The 16,257-nt window shown below is 45.0% G+C and overlaps 1 protein-coding gene across 1 annotated transcript in view; it reads right to left on the bottom strand.

Annotated features, from left to right (window-relative positions):
* The window catches only part of LOC106576760 (tRNA (32-2'-O)-methyltransferase regulator THADA), a 109,387-nt gene that overhangs the window by 26,919 nt on the left and 66,211 nt on the right, over positions 1–16,257 (bottom strand). The window contains exons 32-36 of the mRNA XM_014154131.3: positions 14,131–14,534; positions 10,889–11,013; positions 2,552–2,624; positions 2,305–2,455; positions 1,826–1,948 (exon numbers count right to left, since the gene is read on the bottom strand). Of these exons, the coding sequence (XP_014009606.3) occupies positions 1,826–1,948; positions 2,305–2,455; positions 2,552–2,624; positions 10,889–11,013; positions 14,131–14,534 (876 nt within the window). The remainder of the gene's footprint in view (positions 1–1,825; positions 1,949–2,304; positions 2,456–2,551; positions 2,625–10,888; positions 11,014–14,130; positions 14,535–16,257) is intronic.

The raw sequence follows: 16,257 nt of genomic DNA, 5'->3' as shown, positions 1-16,257 counted from the left end.
AAACTAATGCAGCTACTTTGCTGTTATTCTGGCTCCACTGTTTGACGTGACTGTAAGTTAGCCGTAGTTGGCTGGCTAGCAAGCAACTGATAAGTACGTTGCCAACCAGTATGGCAATGGAACATTTAGAACAAACAGACAGAACGACTGGGTCGTGTCTCTGATAATTGAACCGATAGAACGAACGACCAGCTGTCTTACGGAAGGATGAAATAGTATGAATAAATTCACCAAAATAATATTAATGAAAAATGTCAATCATTATTTGAATAGGTTGGTAACCCGTTGTGTAAAATTGATAATACCCTCGAAGACGGTGTTGGGTGGATATATTGTGCATAACACCCATGCCAATTATATTCTCCAAACACCGGCTTCTCTTGCATTATCACTTAAATAGTTATCACGTTTCACATTGGATTTATTAACTACAAAATGGTAAGATGTGTTTTTATTTTAATTGTGGTGCCACTCTGTACACACAAGCTTGTTACCTAGCTCTGGTCTTGTTCTCAAACTCTGGGCGGCATTGTGTGTAATGTAATGGAACTGAGAGTCATGATCAAGGGCTAGCTCTGGTCCAATGTTAAGACAACTCTCTGAAATTAAAAGACATTCAAAGTTCCTTCATAGAAGCCGCTCCTCCGTAGGCCTAATTCAGATAACGCATGTCATAACAACAAGATGCCAGCGCTCTCCTCACCCGCAAAAATTTCAGCAGCATGTCGCACCCTACACTAGTCTCTCCAATGCATGTACATAGTTTGCCTGTTCCATAAAGCTGTTCTATCGACTGGTGAAGTAATTTAATGTTGAGATAAATGTGGAATAAAATAAAACATTCAGAAGTTTAAAAAAAAAAAAGAACAGAAAGGAACGATATAAACTGCTAGTTTTTTGTTTTGAACCAGATCAGAACTTTATTCTGCTGGACGGAACAGTGGAACTGAACAAAAAATAAAAAGTGGTTCCGTTCACAACGAACCAATTGGAAAATAAGTTCAGTTCCAAACCCTTGTCAAAACTCCGGTGCTGCGAGTGCCTGCCTGCGCTACAAAAGGGGTGTTTTTGAGTGGTCTCATATTTCCGTGAGTGGGGCAGCGCGCGTTTTAGTTTCAGAACGCAATCTGGAGGCGAAAGAAACGCACACCTGTTTAGGCGAGGTGCTGGCTAGTGGAGTAAAACACTTGAAAAAGAAAAGGAGAGACTCACACACTAGGAGCTGAGATGCAATCATTTAATAACCTAATATCCAACATTTCACCTGATAAAGACAGCTTGTCTGTCGAAACGTTGGATATTAGGTTATTAAATTACTGCATCTGAGCTCCTAGTGTGCGCGTGCCGCTCTCCTTTTCAAGTTTGAGAGCGCATCCATGTCCCAAGAGCTGGAGTCACAAAATACTTTGAAAAACAAAGAACAAACGCTTCAGAGCTATGACGAATCACCACACACACACACAAATGATATCCAGCAACGGTGTACCCCCGCCTGCCAAACTAGATTTAGCACCCCTCATTCCGGGAACCCTCCCCAATCTTAGCGAGAAACAGCGTCAGTGCCCCTTCCCGACACATATGTGTGTGTGTTTGACACTGTGACAGAGACGGTAATAGAAAGATTATGGGGTAACTGTATATGACCTCTACATCTAAAGTATTTACAACACATCCACAAGTGCTAACTAAACATGTAACAGCTGCATGTAGTGCTACTAAAGCAAATTTCTTTGAAAATGTGGATTTCGAACCAGATGGAATTTGGTTAAGCAGCCCTTGCGTGCGTTTCAGTGTGTGCGTGTCTGTCCTGAGGTCGTGTGCGTACCTGGGTTCAGTAGGTGTGTAGGGAGGTTGGAGATGAAGTCAGCAGCTCTGTCTCTGACATCCTGGTCCTCGTCCTGCAGTAGAGTGAACAGACCTCTCCACAGAGACACTGTGTGGGACACACCTGGCACAATAAAAAAAACTTCATTAGGACACAGACAGATGTATGAAAACGTATTAAACTGCATTCGCATTCGTCACAGTCCGTTTTTGCCTGTTTAAAGTACAACTCATCTATTTTTCTTTGTCGGACGGGTCGCATATGCACAAAGGCTTCTTGGCGGACAATAATCACCGTTGTCCAGCATCCTTCCGCGGATGACTCCAATTTTTAAAAAAGCATTGTCTACCTGTAATTTTCATACACACAATCTGTATGGCTGTGTCCTTAAAAACACAACCACCAAATACCAACACAAACCAAAAACAAACAACTGTAGCTCCCACAAATACATTCAACTTCCATATAGGCCTACTCACCCAATGGCAGGTTGGGGCTGGTCAACAGGGTGGGTGTGGCGTTGACCAGTACCTCTGCAGCCATCATCTTGACCTCAGCATTTTGCTCCACACCGCAGGACTGAGACACCAGCGCCCCCCAGCGCCCCAGACACGCTACTGCAGCCACACCCTGATCGAAGGAGGACATAAACACAGACAAACTTATGTCACTGCAGGGCATGGTAGACGCACACAATTTCCCAGCTGGATCATTGGTGGTTCTTACCTGAGGGTCACTGTGTACTAGGTGCACCACCAATCTAGAGGCCAGGGTCAGGGAAGCACAGTGCAACTCCACACTGGAATACAACACACACACAAACAACAGTAAAACACAAGGACAGTTTGAGATCTTTATCAACTCAACACTGCACAAAGAAAATGAGCCCCTACACAACACCATTCAATAAAGGGGTGTGTAAAAACACACACAGAGCTACATATCAAATATTTGTCACATGCGCCGAATATAATTGATGCAGAATTCACCGGGAAATGCTTGCTTAAGAGCCCTTCCCAATGACGCAGTTTAAAAATAAATCATAAAATAGCAACACAAGAGGAATAAAATAAAAGACACTGAACAAAAATATAAACAGCAGAGAAATATTTAATATGCACAAAAAGCTTACTTCTCTCAGGTGTGGCATATCAAGAAGCTGATTAAACAGCATGATCATTACACAGGTGCACCTTGTGCTGGGGACAATAAAAGGCCACTTTAAAAATGTGCAGTTTTATCACACAACACAATGCCACAGATGTCTCAAGTTTTGAGGGAGCGGGCAATTGACATGCCGACTACAGGAATGTCCACCAGAGCTGTTGCCTGAGAATTGAATGTTAATTTCTCTATGATAAGCCACCTCCAATGTCGTTTTATAGAATTTGGCAGTAAGTCCAACTAGCCTCACAACCGCTGACCACGTGTATGGCGTTGTGTGGGTGAGCTGTTTGCGGATGTTAATGTTGTGAACAGAGTGCCCCATGGTGGTGGTGGGGTTATGATATGGGCAGGCATAAGCTACGGACAACGAACACAATTGCATTTTATCTACAGCAATTTCAATGCACCGAGATGCCGTGACGAGATCCTCATGTTTCAGCATGATAATGCACAGCCCCATGTCACAAGGATCTGTACACAATTCCTGGAGGCTGAAAATGTCCCAGTTCTTCCATGGCCAGCATACTCCCGCCAATATGCAGCAAATTCACACAGCCACTGAAGAGGAGTTGGACAACATCCCACAATCAACAGCCTGATCAACTGTATGCTAAGGAGATGTGTCACGCTGGATGAGGCAAATGGTGGTCACACCAGATACTGTGATCCACTCCCCTACTTAAAAAAAAAAAAAAGAAGTTATCTGTGACCAACAGATGCATATCTGTATTCCCAGTCATGTGAACGCCATAGATAGGGGCCGGATACATTTATTTAAATTGACTGATTTCCTTATATGAACTGAAACAATAAAAAATTTGGAATTGTTGTATGTTGCATTACCAATCAATGTGCAGAGGTATGAAGTATTTGAGTTAGATACAGTGCCTTCAAAAAGTATTCGCACCCCTTGACTTGACACCTTTTTTGTGTTACAGCCTGAATTTAAAATGGCCTACACACAATACTCCATAACGTCAAAGTGGAATAGTATTTTTTTAAACAAATTAATAAATAATGAAAAGCTGTAATGTCTTGAGTCAAGTATTCCAAGTATGCCCCTTTGTTATGGCAAGCCTAAATATGTTCAGGAGTAAAAATGAGCTTAAGTCACATAATAAGATGCATGGACACGCTGTGAGCAATAACAGTATTTAACATTACTTTTGAATGACTACCTCATCTCTGTACACCCCCACACAATTATCTTTAAGGTCACTCAGTCGAGCAGTGAATTTCAAACAGATTCAACCACAAATACCAGGGTTGTTTTCCAATGCCTCGCAAAGGGCACCTATTGGTAAAAAAAACAAAAACAAGCAGACATTGAATATCCCTTTCAGCATGGTGAAGTTATTTATTACACTTTGGATGGTGTATCAATACACCCAGTCACTAAAAAATACAGGTGTCCTTTCTAACTCAGTTGCCGGAGAGGAAGGAAACAAGGGATTTCACCATGGTGACTTTAAAACAGAGTAGAATGGCTGTGATATGAGAAAACTGTGGATGGATCAACAATATTAGAATGTTACTCCACAATACTAACCCAAATGACAGGGTGAAAAGGAAGCCTGTACAGAATAAAAATATTCCAAAACATGCATTCTGTTTGCAACAAAGCACTAAAGTAATACTACAAAAAAATGTGGCAAAGCAATTAAATGTTTGTTTTCAGGACAAAAAGTTATGTTTGAGGGCAAATCCATTACAGTACACTACCAATTTCCATATTTTCAAACATAGTGGAGGTTGCATTATGTTATGTGTATGCTTGTAATCGTTAAGGACTTCGGAGTTCCAGGATTAAAAAAAAAACTGAACGGAGCTAAGCACAGGCAACATCCTAGAGGAAAACCTGGTTCAGTCTGCTTTCCACCAGACACTGGGAGATTAATTCACCTTTCAATCATGTCCAGAAGCTTGTTGTTTCGGTCATAGCAGACGGTAGCAGCAACATTATGTACAAAATAAGTTACAAACAATGCGAAAAAAAAATAAAAAAAATAGCACAGTTGGTTAGGGGCCCGTAAAACGTCAGCCATCCCCTTCAGCGCCACTATTATAAGCAGGAGAATAAGCTAAAACACAAGGCCAAATCTATACTGGAGTTCTGGCAAAAGTACATAAAAAAAAAGAAATAGCACATTTACATAAGTATTCAGACCCTTCTCAGTACTTTGTTTTAGCACCTTTGGCAGCGATTATAGCCTCAAAGCTTCTTAGGTATGACACTACAAGCTTGGCACACCTGTATTTGGGGATTTTCTCCCATTCTTCTCTGCAGATTCTCTAAAGCTTTGTCAGGTTGGATTGACAGTGTGACCGCTGTACAGCTATTTTCAGATCTCTCCAAAGATGTTCAATCGGGTTTAAGTCCGGGCTCTGGCTGGGCCACTCAAGGACATTCAGAGACTTGCCACTCCTGCGTTCACCCCAGTTTGAGGTCCTGAGCACTCTGGAGCAGGTTTTCATCAAGGATCTCTGTACTTTGCTCTGTTCATCTTTCCCTCAATCCTGACTAGTCTCCCAGTCCCTGAAAAACATCCCCACAGCATGATGCTGCCACCACCACCATGCTTTACCGTAGGGATGGTGCCAGGTTTCCTCCAGATGTGACACTTGGCATTCAGGCCAAAGAGTTCAATCTAGATTTCATCAGACCAGAGAATCTTGTTTCTCATGGTCAGAGTCTTTAGGTGCCTTTTGGCAAACTCCAAGTGGGCGGTCAGGTGCCTTTTACTGAGGAGTTGTTTCTGTCTGGCCACTACTGTAAATGCCTGATTGGTGGAGTACTGCAGAGATGGGAGAACCTTCCAGAAGGACAACCATCTCCAGAGGAACTCTGGAGCTCTGTCAGAGTGACCATCGGGTTCTTGGTTCTACATCTGCATTGCTTGCTGTTTGAAGTTTTAGGTTGGGTTTCTGTACAGCACTTTGTAACATCGGCTGATGTAAAAAGGGCTTTATAAATACATTTGATTGATTGGTCACCTCCCTGACCAAGGCCCTTCTCCCCCGATTGCTGAATTTGGCCAGTGGGCCAGCTCTTGGAAGATTCTTAGTGGTTCCAATCTTCTTCCATTTAAGAATGATGAAGACCATTGTGTTCTTGGGGACCTTTAATGTTGCAGTCATTTTTTGGTACCCTTCCCCAGATCTGTGCCTCGACAAAATCCTGTCTCGGAGCTCTACAGGCAATTCCTTCGACCTCATGGCTTGGTTTTTGCTCCGACATGGACTGTCAACTGTGGGAACTTATATAGACAGGTGGTGTGCCTTTCTAAATCATGTCCCATAAATTGAATTTTCCATAGTTGGACTCCAGTCAAGTTATAGAAACAGCGAGGATGATCAATGGAAACAGGATGCACCTGAGCTCAATTTCGAGTCTCATAGTAAAGTGTCTGAATACTTATGTAAATAAGGAATTTGTCTTATTTGTTTTATAAATTTGTCAAATTTCTAAAAAAAAGTTTTTTTCTTTGTCATTATGGGGTAGTGTGTAGATTGAGAAAAATAAATATTTAATCAATTTTAGAATAAGGCTGTAACGTAACAAAATGTGGAAAAAGGGGTCTGCATACTTTCAGAATGCACTGTATAGTCTATTGAGTGTTTGGGTATCATTAATTGACTATTTAGCAATCTGGCTATTTAGCAGAAGTATGGCTCTGGGGGTAAAAGCTGTCTCGGAGCCGGTTGGTCCGAGACCCGATGCTCAGGTACCATTTGCCAGATGGTAGCAGAGTGAAAAGGCTATGGCTTGGGTGGCTGGCGTCTTCGGCAGTTTTTCTGGCCTTCCTCTAACACCACATGATATAGAGGTCCTGGATGGCAGGGAGCTCGGCTCCAGTGAAGTACTGGGTAGTCAACACCACCCTCTGTAGTGCTTTGCAGTCAAAGGCGGTGCATTAGCCACACCAAGGGGTTTTGCAGCCAGTCAAGATGCTCTTGTTAGTGCAGCTGTATAAAACTTTTTGAGGATCCAAGGGCCCGTGCCAAATCTTTTCAGACTCCTGAGGGGAAAGTGGTGCTGGCGTGCCCTCTTCATGACTGTGTGGGTGTGTGGACAATGTTAAGTCCTTAGTGATGTGGACGCCAGGGAACTTGAAGCTCTTGACCCAATCCACAACAGTCGCTGTCCATCAGCCACAACATGCTTCGTACAGATTGTGGCCTGGCAATTTTATAATATATATATTTTTATTTTTACAGAAAGGCAAGTCTTTGTAATCCAATCCTTATCCTCCACTCTCATTCTCTCACTGTTAAAACAGTGGTGTGTGTGTGTACAGAGGTGTGGGGTGTCCCACAGGTATTGGGGGGATACAATTCAGTCCCATTCAAAAACCCATTTTCCCTAACCACTAACCACAAAACCAAACCTTAAAACTAACCCTAATTCTAACCCTAACCTTAACCCTAAACCCCCTAGAAATAGCATTTGACCTTGTGGGGACTAAGAAAATGTTGTCAGTTGGTAAAAATGTTGTCAGTTGGTAAAAATGTTTTTAATTTACTATTCTTGTGGGGACTTCTGGTCCCCCACAAGTATAGTTAAACACGTCAACGCGCACACACACACGGATGAACACACACAGTCGGCTAGATCTCCACACCTGTCGCCAAGCGCACGGGCCAGTTGGGCAGCTAACATAAGACCCGGAGTAAAGGGAGTGCTGGGTAAGTCTATCTCCTTAATCCACGGCTTTGGCTCTGAATACAGGAGTGGCATCCTCACAACCACAGGTATGTGGGTCCTTTCATAGACAGACAGAGAGAGAGAAGAGGGAAAGAGGGAGGCTGCACCTCACCTACTGCGCTCCCACCTCTCCATTCAAGCCTGTACATCAATCATGGATGGCTTAGGGCTGTTTTGGCAGCCGGCTTTCACTGCTAGTCCACATCTGTTGTTTACAAAGCATGTGACAAATAACATTCGATTTGAGGACAGGGCACCATTACCAACGGCCATTTTGAGGTCATTCCTAAAGTTACCTCCCCTCCCTCTATTTCCCAACATCTTCAAAACATACAGTACCATACAAAAGTATTCAGACCCCTTGGATTTCTTCAAATGTTATTGTGTTACAAAGTGGGATTAAAATTGATTTGTCATTTTGTGTCAACAATCTACTAAAATAATATATATTTTTAAAAAGATGAATACAAATTTGATAACTAAAATAGTCAACCCCTTTATTTCAGGAAAGCCTAAATTAGTTCAGGAGTAAAATTTGGCTTAGGAAATCACATAAGTTATATTGACTCACTGTGTGAAATAATAGGGGTTGACATGACTTTTCAATGACTAACCCTTCCTCTGTCCTTCATACATTCATCTGTAAGGTCCCTTAGTCAAGTATTTATTTGAAAAAAAGACTCAACTACAAACACCAGGGAGCTTTCCGAAAGCTTCATAAAGAAGGGCAGTGATTGGTAGATGGTTAACAATAACAAATCAGACATGGAATACAATGAGTGTACAAAACATTAGGAACACCTTCCTAATATTAAGTTGTACCCTTTTTGTCCTGAGAACAGCCTCAATTCGTCGGGGCATGGACGACAAGGTTGTCGAAAGCGTTCTACAGGGACGATGGTCCATTTTGACTTCAATGCTTTCAACAGTTGTGTCAAGTTGTCTGGATGCGTTTTGCACCATTCTTGATACACACGGGGAACAGTTGACTGTGAAAAACACAGCAGCGTTGTAGTCCTTGACACACTCAAACTGGTGCACCTGGCACCTACTACCATACCCCGTTCAAAGGCACTTCAATCTTTGTCTAGTCCATTCACCCTCTGAATGGCACACATACACAATCCATGTCTCAACTGTTTCAATGCTTAAGAAATCCTTCTTTAACCTGTCTCCTCCCCTTCATCTAGTCTGATTTGAAGTGGATTTAACAGGTAACATCAATAAGGGATCATAGCTTTCACCTGGATTCACCTGGTCAGTCTATGTCATGGAAAGAATTCCTAATGTTTGTACATCAGGTGTATATCTTTAAGCATGGTCAAGTTAATTATGCTATGGATTAAACCACCCAGACACATCAAATATAGAGTTTATTCTGAACAGAGCTACAGGACAGCATTGAAACTGCTCAGGATGTTACCATGAGGCCATTGGTGATTTTAAAACAGTTCCCGTGTTCAACGGCTGTGATAGGAGAAAATGGAGGATGGATGAAAAACATTGTAGTGGCTCCACAATAATGACGTAAATGACAAGAGTGAAAAGAATACAAATATACAGACTACAAATATTACAAAAACTTGCATCTTGTACGCAACAAGGCACTAAAGTAATACTGAAAAAAAAACACAGCAAAGGAATACTAAAAAAAAAAAACAGCAAAGGAATACCATTTTTTATCTTAAATGCAAAGCCTTATGCTTGGGGCAAATCCAACAACCCATCACTGAGTACCTGCCTCCTTAAGCATTGTGGTGGCTGCATCATGGTATGGGTATGCTTGACATCGGCAAATAGTGGGTTTTTCAGGATAAAAAGATATGGAAAGGCGCTAAGCACATGCAAAATCCGAGAGGAAACCCTGCTTCAGTCTGCTTTATACCAGACACTGGGAGACGAATTCACCTTTGAGCAGGACAATAACCTACAACAAGGCCAAATCTAAACTGGTTACTTACCAAGAAGACAATGAATGTTCCTGAGTTGCCAAGTTACAGTTTTGACTTAAATCTGCTTGAAAATCTATGGCAAGACTTGAAAATTGCTGTCCAGCCATGATCCCAAACATCTTGATAGAGCTTGAAGAATTATGAAAATAACGGGCTAATTTTGCACAATCCAGGTATGTAAAGCTCTTAGAGACTTATCCAAGAAAACTCACAGCTGTAATCGCTGCCAAAGGAGACAGCGACTCCACTGCCCCGCAAGGCACTACAGAGCGTCATACGCTCATCCGAACACTGCCTACCCTCCGGGGCACCAACAACACCAGGTGTCGCAGAAAGGCCAAGCAGATCGTCAGGGACTTCAGCCAACCGAGCCACGGCCTGGTCTTCCATCACTCAGACGTGGGCAGTACAGGAGCATCATGTCTACAACTAACAGACTGGCCAATAGCATCTACCCCCAGACCAGACGGCTGTCAAATAGCCACCACTAGTAAGCTCCCCCCCCCCCCCCCGGCCCCTCGGTCCCCCCCCCCCCGGCCCCTCGGATTTCCCCCCACCCCTCCATACACTGCAACTACAACTGCAACTGTGTGCGTTTCATTCTAAGGTATTTTCTTTTCTATTGACTCAGGAAGCTGAATAATTATGCCATGACAAATTTCTATCACAAAATCTAATCTTCCACTTTGACAGAGTATGTTGTGTAGATTGTTGACAAAAATGTACAATTAAATCCATTGTAATCCCACTTTCTAACAATAAAATGTGAAGAAATCCAAGGGGCATAAATACTTTTGCAAGGCACTGCACAGCTGGAAGAGATCTGTGACCTGCTTATGTCACAATGTCTCACAGGCTGGACTGGGAGACGTTCAAGAGCACGATGCCTGATATTGAAAGGAATGGAATCTTAGTACTGGAATCTTAGGCTGATGGGATAAGAAGAGAAAGCACTCAATGAGTCAGTGCTGTGCCTTACTGACGAGATCCTAACCCATCCTAAACTCGACTTTTGTGAAGGATTGTGCAGGTAGACCTGGTTCACACTAGCGCGCCGAGTCTGCTGACCTGAACCATTACTGTGTTGGTTCTCCACATTGCCTTTCAAGCATGGTTCCAACAACTGTGGTGGTGGATGGGCAACCAGGCCAGCCTTGGCTTGATTGGCTTGACTCAGCTCAGTAGTGTGAAAAGGGTAATAGTGTATTGATGTTTCAGGCCCTTGGTGGGTGGGCTCACCTGTGGGCAAAGCCTTCAGCCAGAGTGAGAACCCGCTCCAGGACCTCTGCCTGGGTCAGAGTCCGCAGACCGTCCCTCCACAGCAGGTCAGAGTTCACGCTGAGGACGGACAGCACCTGCAGCACCTGAGGAAAGAGAGGATGGAGAGGGAGCGAGAGCGAGAAAGAAAGAAAAGGAGAGAAATGGAGTAAGAGGACTGAGCAGCACCACATCTGAGTACTCAAATTCTCGATTCAAGGTTTGTATTCGATTACTAATAATCGAATACAAGTAATCAAAATGACTGGTTCAATCCCAGGCTGTGTCGTGACCGGGAGTCACATAGAGCGGTGCACAATTGGCCCCGCTTCGTCCGGCCGGGTTAGGGCGTCATTGTAAATAAGAATTGGTTCTTAACTGACTTGCCTAGTTAAATAAAATACATAGAGGTGAAGTGAGACCAGGATTTTTTCTTGACTAATGTCTAGTGTTCAACATGAACAACTGGGTCCTAGCTTCAGGCCCACAGCTCTGGTGTCTGTCCTGTGTGAGTTGGCACTCTGCCCTGGAGATATTTTTACCCCTCTGGACGTTCAGATCCTCCCAGCTAACCCAAACCACGGGCACACAGCTGACACACACACAAATCCTGTACCTCTGTGTGTGTGTGTCTCTGGCTTTCATCCCTTTCGCTCGCTCTCTGCCTCATCGCTAGATCTGTCCCCCTCTCCCTTTATCCATTTGTCATTTCCACTTTCCAGGACTTGACTACAGCTCCCTTCCTCCAGTCCCACCTCAACCGAGGGATCAGCAGAGCGAGTCGAGGGAGGAAGGAGTTGTTTTCCCTCAGAAACCCCAACACCTGTTGACATTCCTTCTGCATATTGATGATCATTTATTTTTAAAGCATGGAGCTGTTATTGAAGCTTTAAAATGATCCCTGTATGGAGTTAGAGGGATAGCAGTGTGAGTGGGTGTCAGTCTGGACGGGACGTGAGCAGGTTCTACGGCTTCTGTGGCCCTCAGCTTGTGACAGTGCTGCCGTCTCAGACAAATATTAAAGTAGTACGGTTTTTAGCCTCTGGTCTCTCTCGTCTCTCTGCTGCTCCATGGCTTTTCATTTTTACTACCCCCTTTAATGGGCTCCTGTCTCACCATGCACGGAAATCACGCACTCCTAAAACACACACATAGCCATAACAGACACACACACACGGGATGTGCACGGTTATTTGAATATCTGAACAGACGTTAGTGTGAGTACTTGTGCGTATTCATTTGTCTTCTTTTTTATTTGACCCCCTTTTTCTCCCAAATGCAGTTCTGATCTCGTCTCATCGCTGGAACTCCCCAACGGGCTAAGGAGAGGTGAAGGTCGAGGCATGCGTCCTCCGGAACATGATCCGCCTAACTGCGCTTCTTAACATCCACCAGCTTAACCCGGAAGCCAGATGCACCAATGTGTTGGAGGAAACACTGTTCAACTGACGACCGTCGTCAGCCTGCAGGCACCCGGCCCGCCACAAGGAGTCGCTAGAGCGCGATGAGCCAAGTAAAGCTTCCCGGGCCAAACCCTCCCCTAACCCGGACAACACTGGGCCAATTGTGCGCCGCCCTATGCAACACAGCCTGGGATTTAACCCGGGTCTGTAGTGACGCCTCAAGCGCTGCGATGCAGTGCCTTAGACCGCTGTGCCACTCGGGAGGCCCTTTATAGGCCTATTTTAATACTGAAACGGCTTTATCTAAATGAAATTAAAATATCCATGTGACACATACAAGGATATACCATGACATTTCAAATTATTAATTTAATAAAGCCAACTTCTCAATATCGTTTTTATGACATGAGCCACATACAAAAGGCCGGTAGCCGACGTGTGTAGCATGGCCAATAAAAGTAGCAAAGAGGCTCAGCGGGTCGCAAGTGGAGAGAGAGTTCACTAACGCAATGCAAGATGGAATAACATTACGGAATTAAAAGGTTACAGAAATGAGAAGCAGGAGGCTACAACGAGCAACTAACAGGTAAGGCTGTTTAATCTGAACGGGCTTGGGGTGAAAGCACAGCATGTGGCCTTCATTAGCCTAGCTAGCTTCTCTAGGCTACTCCAGTCAAGACGGGCACGGTTGTACGGGATGATAAATAACATTACAAAAGTTAGCTAGTCTTGGCTGAGCAGCGTTGCTCTTCCCTGCCTGTCTGCTTGCTCCCATCTCACCGCCACCGCCGTAGCTGCAGTGCTCAGGTTAAAACCGTAAGTAACATTAACTAAACATGTATTTTGAAGAGCCAGATATCTGACAAAAACATTCATGATACTCTTTCGAATAGTGGAATTATTTCAACCCCCCCATGCCTCCCCCCACCCCACCCCTTACTCAGCAAATAGCAGTTCTGTCTGAGACTTTTTAAAGCACTCTAAAGCTGTAAAGTGAGAGACTGGGCTGAGGAGGATTGCAGGTTAGTCTCACAGGAAGCTGAATGCCCTGCTCCTGCTCTTTTAAAGGCCAACAGATCCAACCCACAGAGGAAGTCGGGCCCAAGCGCAGTGTTTTCTTCCAGAATGCTTTACTGGAGCAGAGGGCTAGCCATGGAAACAGTGTCCTTGGCGCGGAGAGATGCGGCTTAACGGACCGGCTGGTTAAACATTAACGGCTGGGTAATAAAACAGCTTTCAATGAAACACACACGCGCACGCACACACACACACACCATTCCCAGCAGTGACGAGTCTCGTCAACTCTTACACAGCTTAATGATGAGAACGGCAGGGCAAAGATTTGGGTAATGGATGGCTGTCCAGTGTTTATGAGGAATTGAAATATGATTCTAGTTGGGATATACAGGCTGCCTTTTCACTTAAACCTCCACCGTGTGCAGGAGGTGCTGCCTGGTGGAGGAGTGGAAAGTTACCAAGCCTCAGAGGGACCGACGAGGGAGGGAGGGAGAGTGAGAGAGGTTCTCTTGGCGTAGCCATATGGCGCTAGAAGACTCTCACGCAATAATAAGGAAAACAGATTTGTACATGTAATCAATTTCTTATAATTGTCTTGAGTTTGTCACTGGGGAGAGGGAGGTTGAACACAATTGAGATGTGTGGAGTTGTAGGTTTGATTTCCCCCCCGATAGGCTTCATAAAACACCAGCTAAATGACCAACTACCTAATAACCATATCAACATGTTGAAGAGAGTTTATGCTTAAAACATGACCAGAGGGGAAAAACTCTGGTCCTAGTGGCCCTCCCCATGGTGTCTTACCTTGGCCAGAGACTGAGGGTGGGCCTCATGCAGGGCCAGGGTAGTGAGGTGAGAGATGATGGTTTCCTGGGGCCAGTGAGAGCTTCTCTCCCCCTCTCCATCCCTCTCCCCCTCCCTTTCCAGCCTCCTCAGGACCTCTCCCAGGGCCAGCTCACGGACTTCGTAGTGCGGGCACTGCAGCAGACTCCCCAGGAGCAGGGGTCCTCGCGATGTGGTGTCATCCTCCCCCATGCCCCACAGCAGTGGGCTCTCCACGCTGGCGCTGAGTGCCAGGCGTGCCAGGCTGAGGAGATACTGGGTGGTGCCGGGGGGGCCACACACAGCAGAGGGGCCTCTGGGGGTCACCAGCTCAGAGGCCATCAGGAGTGCCAGCGTCTCCTCCCGCAGCTCCTTTAGCTCGGAGTCTAAGGAGAGACGGAAAACAGGTAGAGGACATTCGCATGCACACAAAGACACACACACTTGAGGGAGGTGCTGCCAACCCTCTGGGGTGTACAGGTGACGGATGTACCACCTTGTTGTTCTCCGTTGGCCTGGCTCCTCATTGTGCCAGTCACTTCACACCTCCACACTCAGTCCGTCTGTCCTGTCTAGGCTCCAGTGGTTGATAGACGTACAATGACCACACACGTACCCACACCAGTTCTCCCTGAAGCACCGCTTAACTGCACTACCAGGATGTGTTTTGGTAACTCAATATCGTTCTGTAGCTCCATCACCAACCCCCTCCCCTACTACAATGCTCCAAAATCCAAGACATCTCACAGGGCCTCCTTTCACAGCCAGCTTAATATTAACACACACACACACACACACCCTCCCTCCCTCCACCCCCCAGAAAGAAAAAGTGCAACTCAACATGGGCCAGACAAAAGGAAGGGAAATGCTGCATTCCCTCGGGGACGGTCTAGGGTTACCGCGGCGATGGGCCGGGTTACCGTGGAACCAGATCCTCAAAGGGTCCGGCGGCCACATGAGCGGACCGTAATGGTCATAACGGGAGGACAGTAATGACAACGGGACAAGGATGACTGGAGACAAATGGGAGCTTGTGAGTGAGTGAGTGAGTGAGTGAGTGAGTGAGTGAGTGAGTGAGTGAGTGAGTGAAGAGCTGTCTGTCTGCATTTGGGGGGGAAGGACACTGCAACCCTGTCTCAGTTAAAGCACATGTAGAAGTATCCACACGTGCACAAACACTCAATCTAGATCTTACACAACTCTACCGTACGAGTGTTCCACAACCCCAGAGGCAGGACGGAGCAGCAGGGAGACGGCAAAACCCCAAACACAGCTTTAGGGAAGTGAATCAAGTCAAACAGGGAGCAGCCCAAACTCCTGACTTCCCTTTCAACTAGGTCAGGAAACTGATGTTAGGGAGGGAGAGAGAGAGAGAGAGAGAGAGAGAGAGAAGGGGAGAGAAATAGTGAGAGAGGGAAAACATAATTAGGCCGAGAGCAGAGCTGTTTTTATAATGGCATTCATCAAAATAGCTGAGTCTCTGGGGGGGGGCACAGCCGGGATTCAGTGAGGAAATGAAAGGCGTTCCACCACAAACTGGCTGTGTGTGTGTGTGTGTGGACACTGGATGCCAAAGGCCAGTAACTCTGTGTGTGTGTGTGTGTGTGTGTGTTCTAACGACTTGTCACTTTCGTAACACATGACCAGACAGCAGTCAGAGGAAACACACAGTCGGTCATACAGAAAACCACAGTACGACAGTAGACCAATACTCAACAGGCCCAGGGCACATCGACTGACCACTGGCTCTAAAATGACTCAATAGCCTGTCCAGTTTGGCAGTGGGCCTTACAAATACTAAAACATAACACAATATAACAGAAATATCCATGATACAACACCATTTTTCACTATAATGATTTTCCATCAAAAACCAGCATTGACAAAGCTGAAAAAGGGAGCGTTTGCGAGAGCGAGTATGTGAGAGAATTATCTCGGCACTCAAAACACGTCAAATATCTAAAACAATAATGAAACCACATTTGGTTTAAATAAACTTTGCCAGGTTAACACTGCACTGCTTTAAAAATGTGTAAATATCCATCCGGGATGGTGTGTTTAGATTAACAGTAAACAAACTTCTCGCTGTGTAGACTTTCATAATCCAAT

The sequence above is a fragment of the Salmo salar genome, chromosome 18 (genome assembly GCF_965601325.2).
Source record: "Salmo salar chromosome 18, fSalSal1, whole genome shotgun sequence".
NCBI lineage: Eukaryota > Metazoa > Chordata > Actinopteri > Salmoniformes > Salmonidae > Salmo > Salmo salar.
This window is presented reverse-complemented; position numbering and strand designations above follow the sequence as displayed.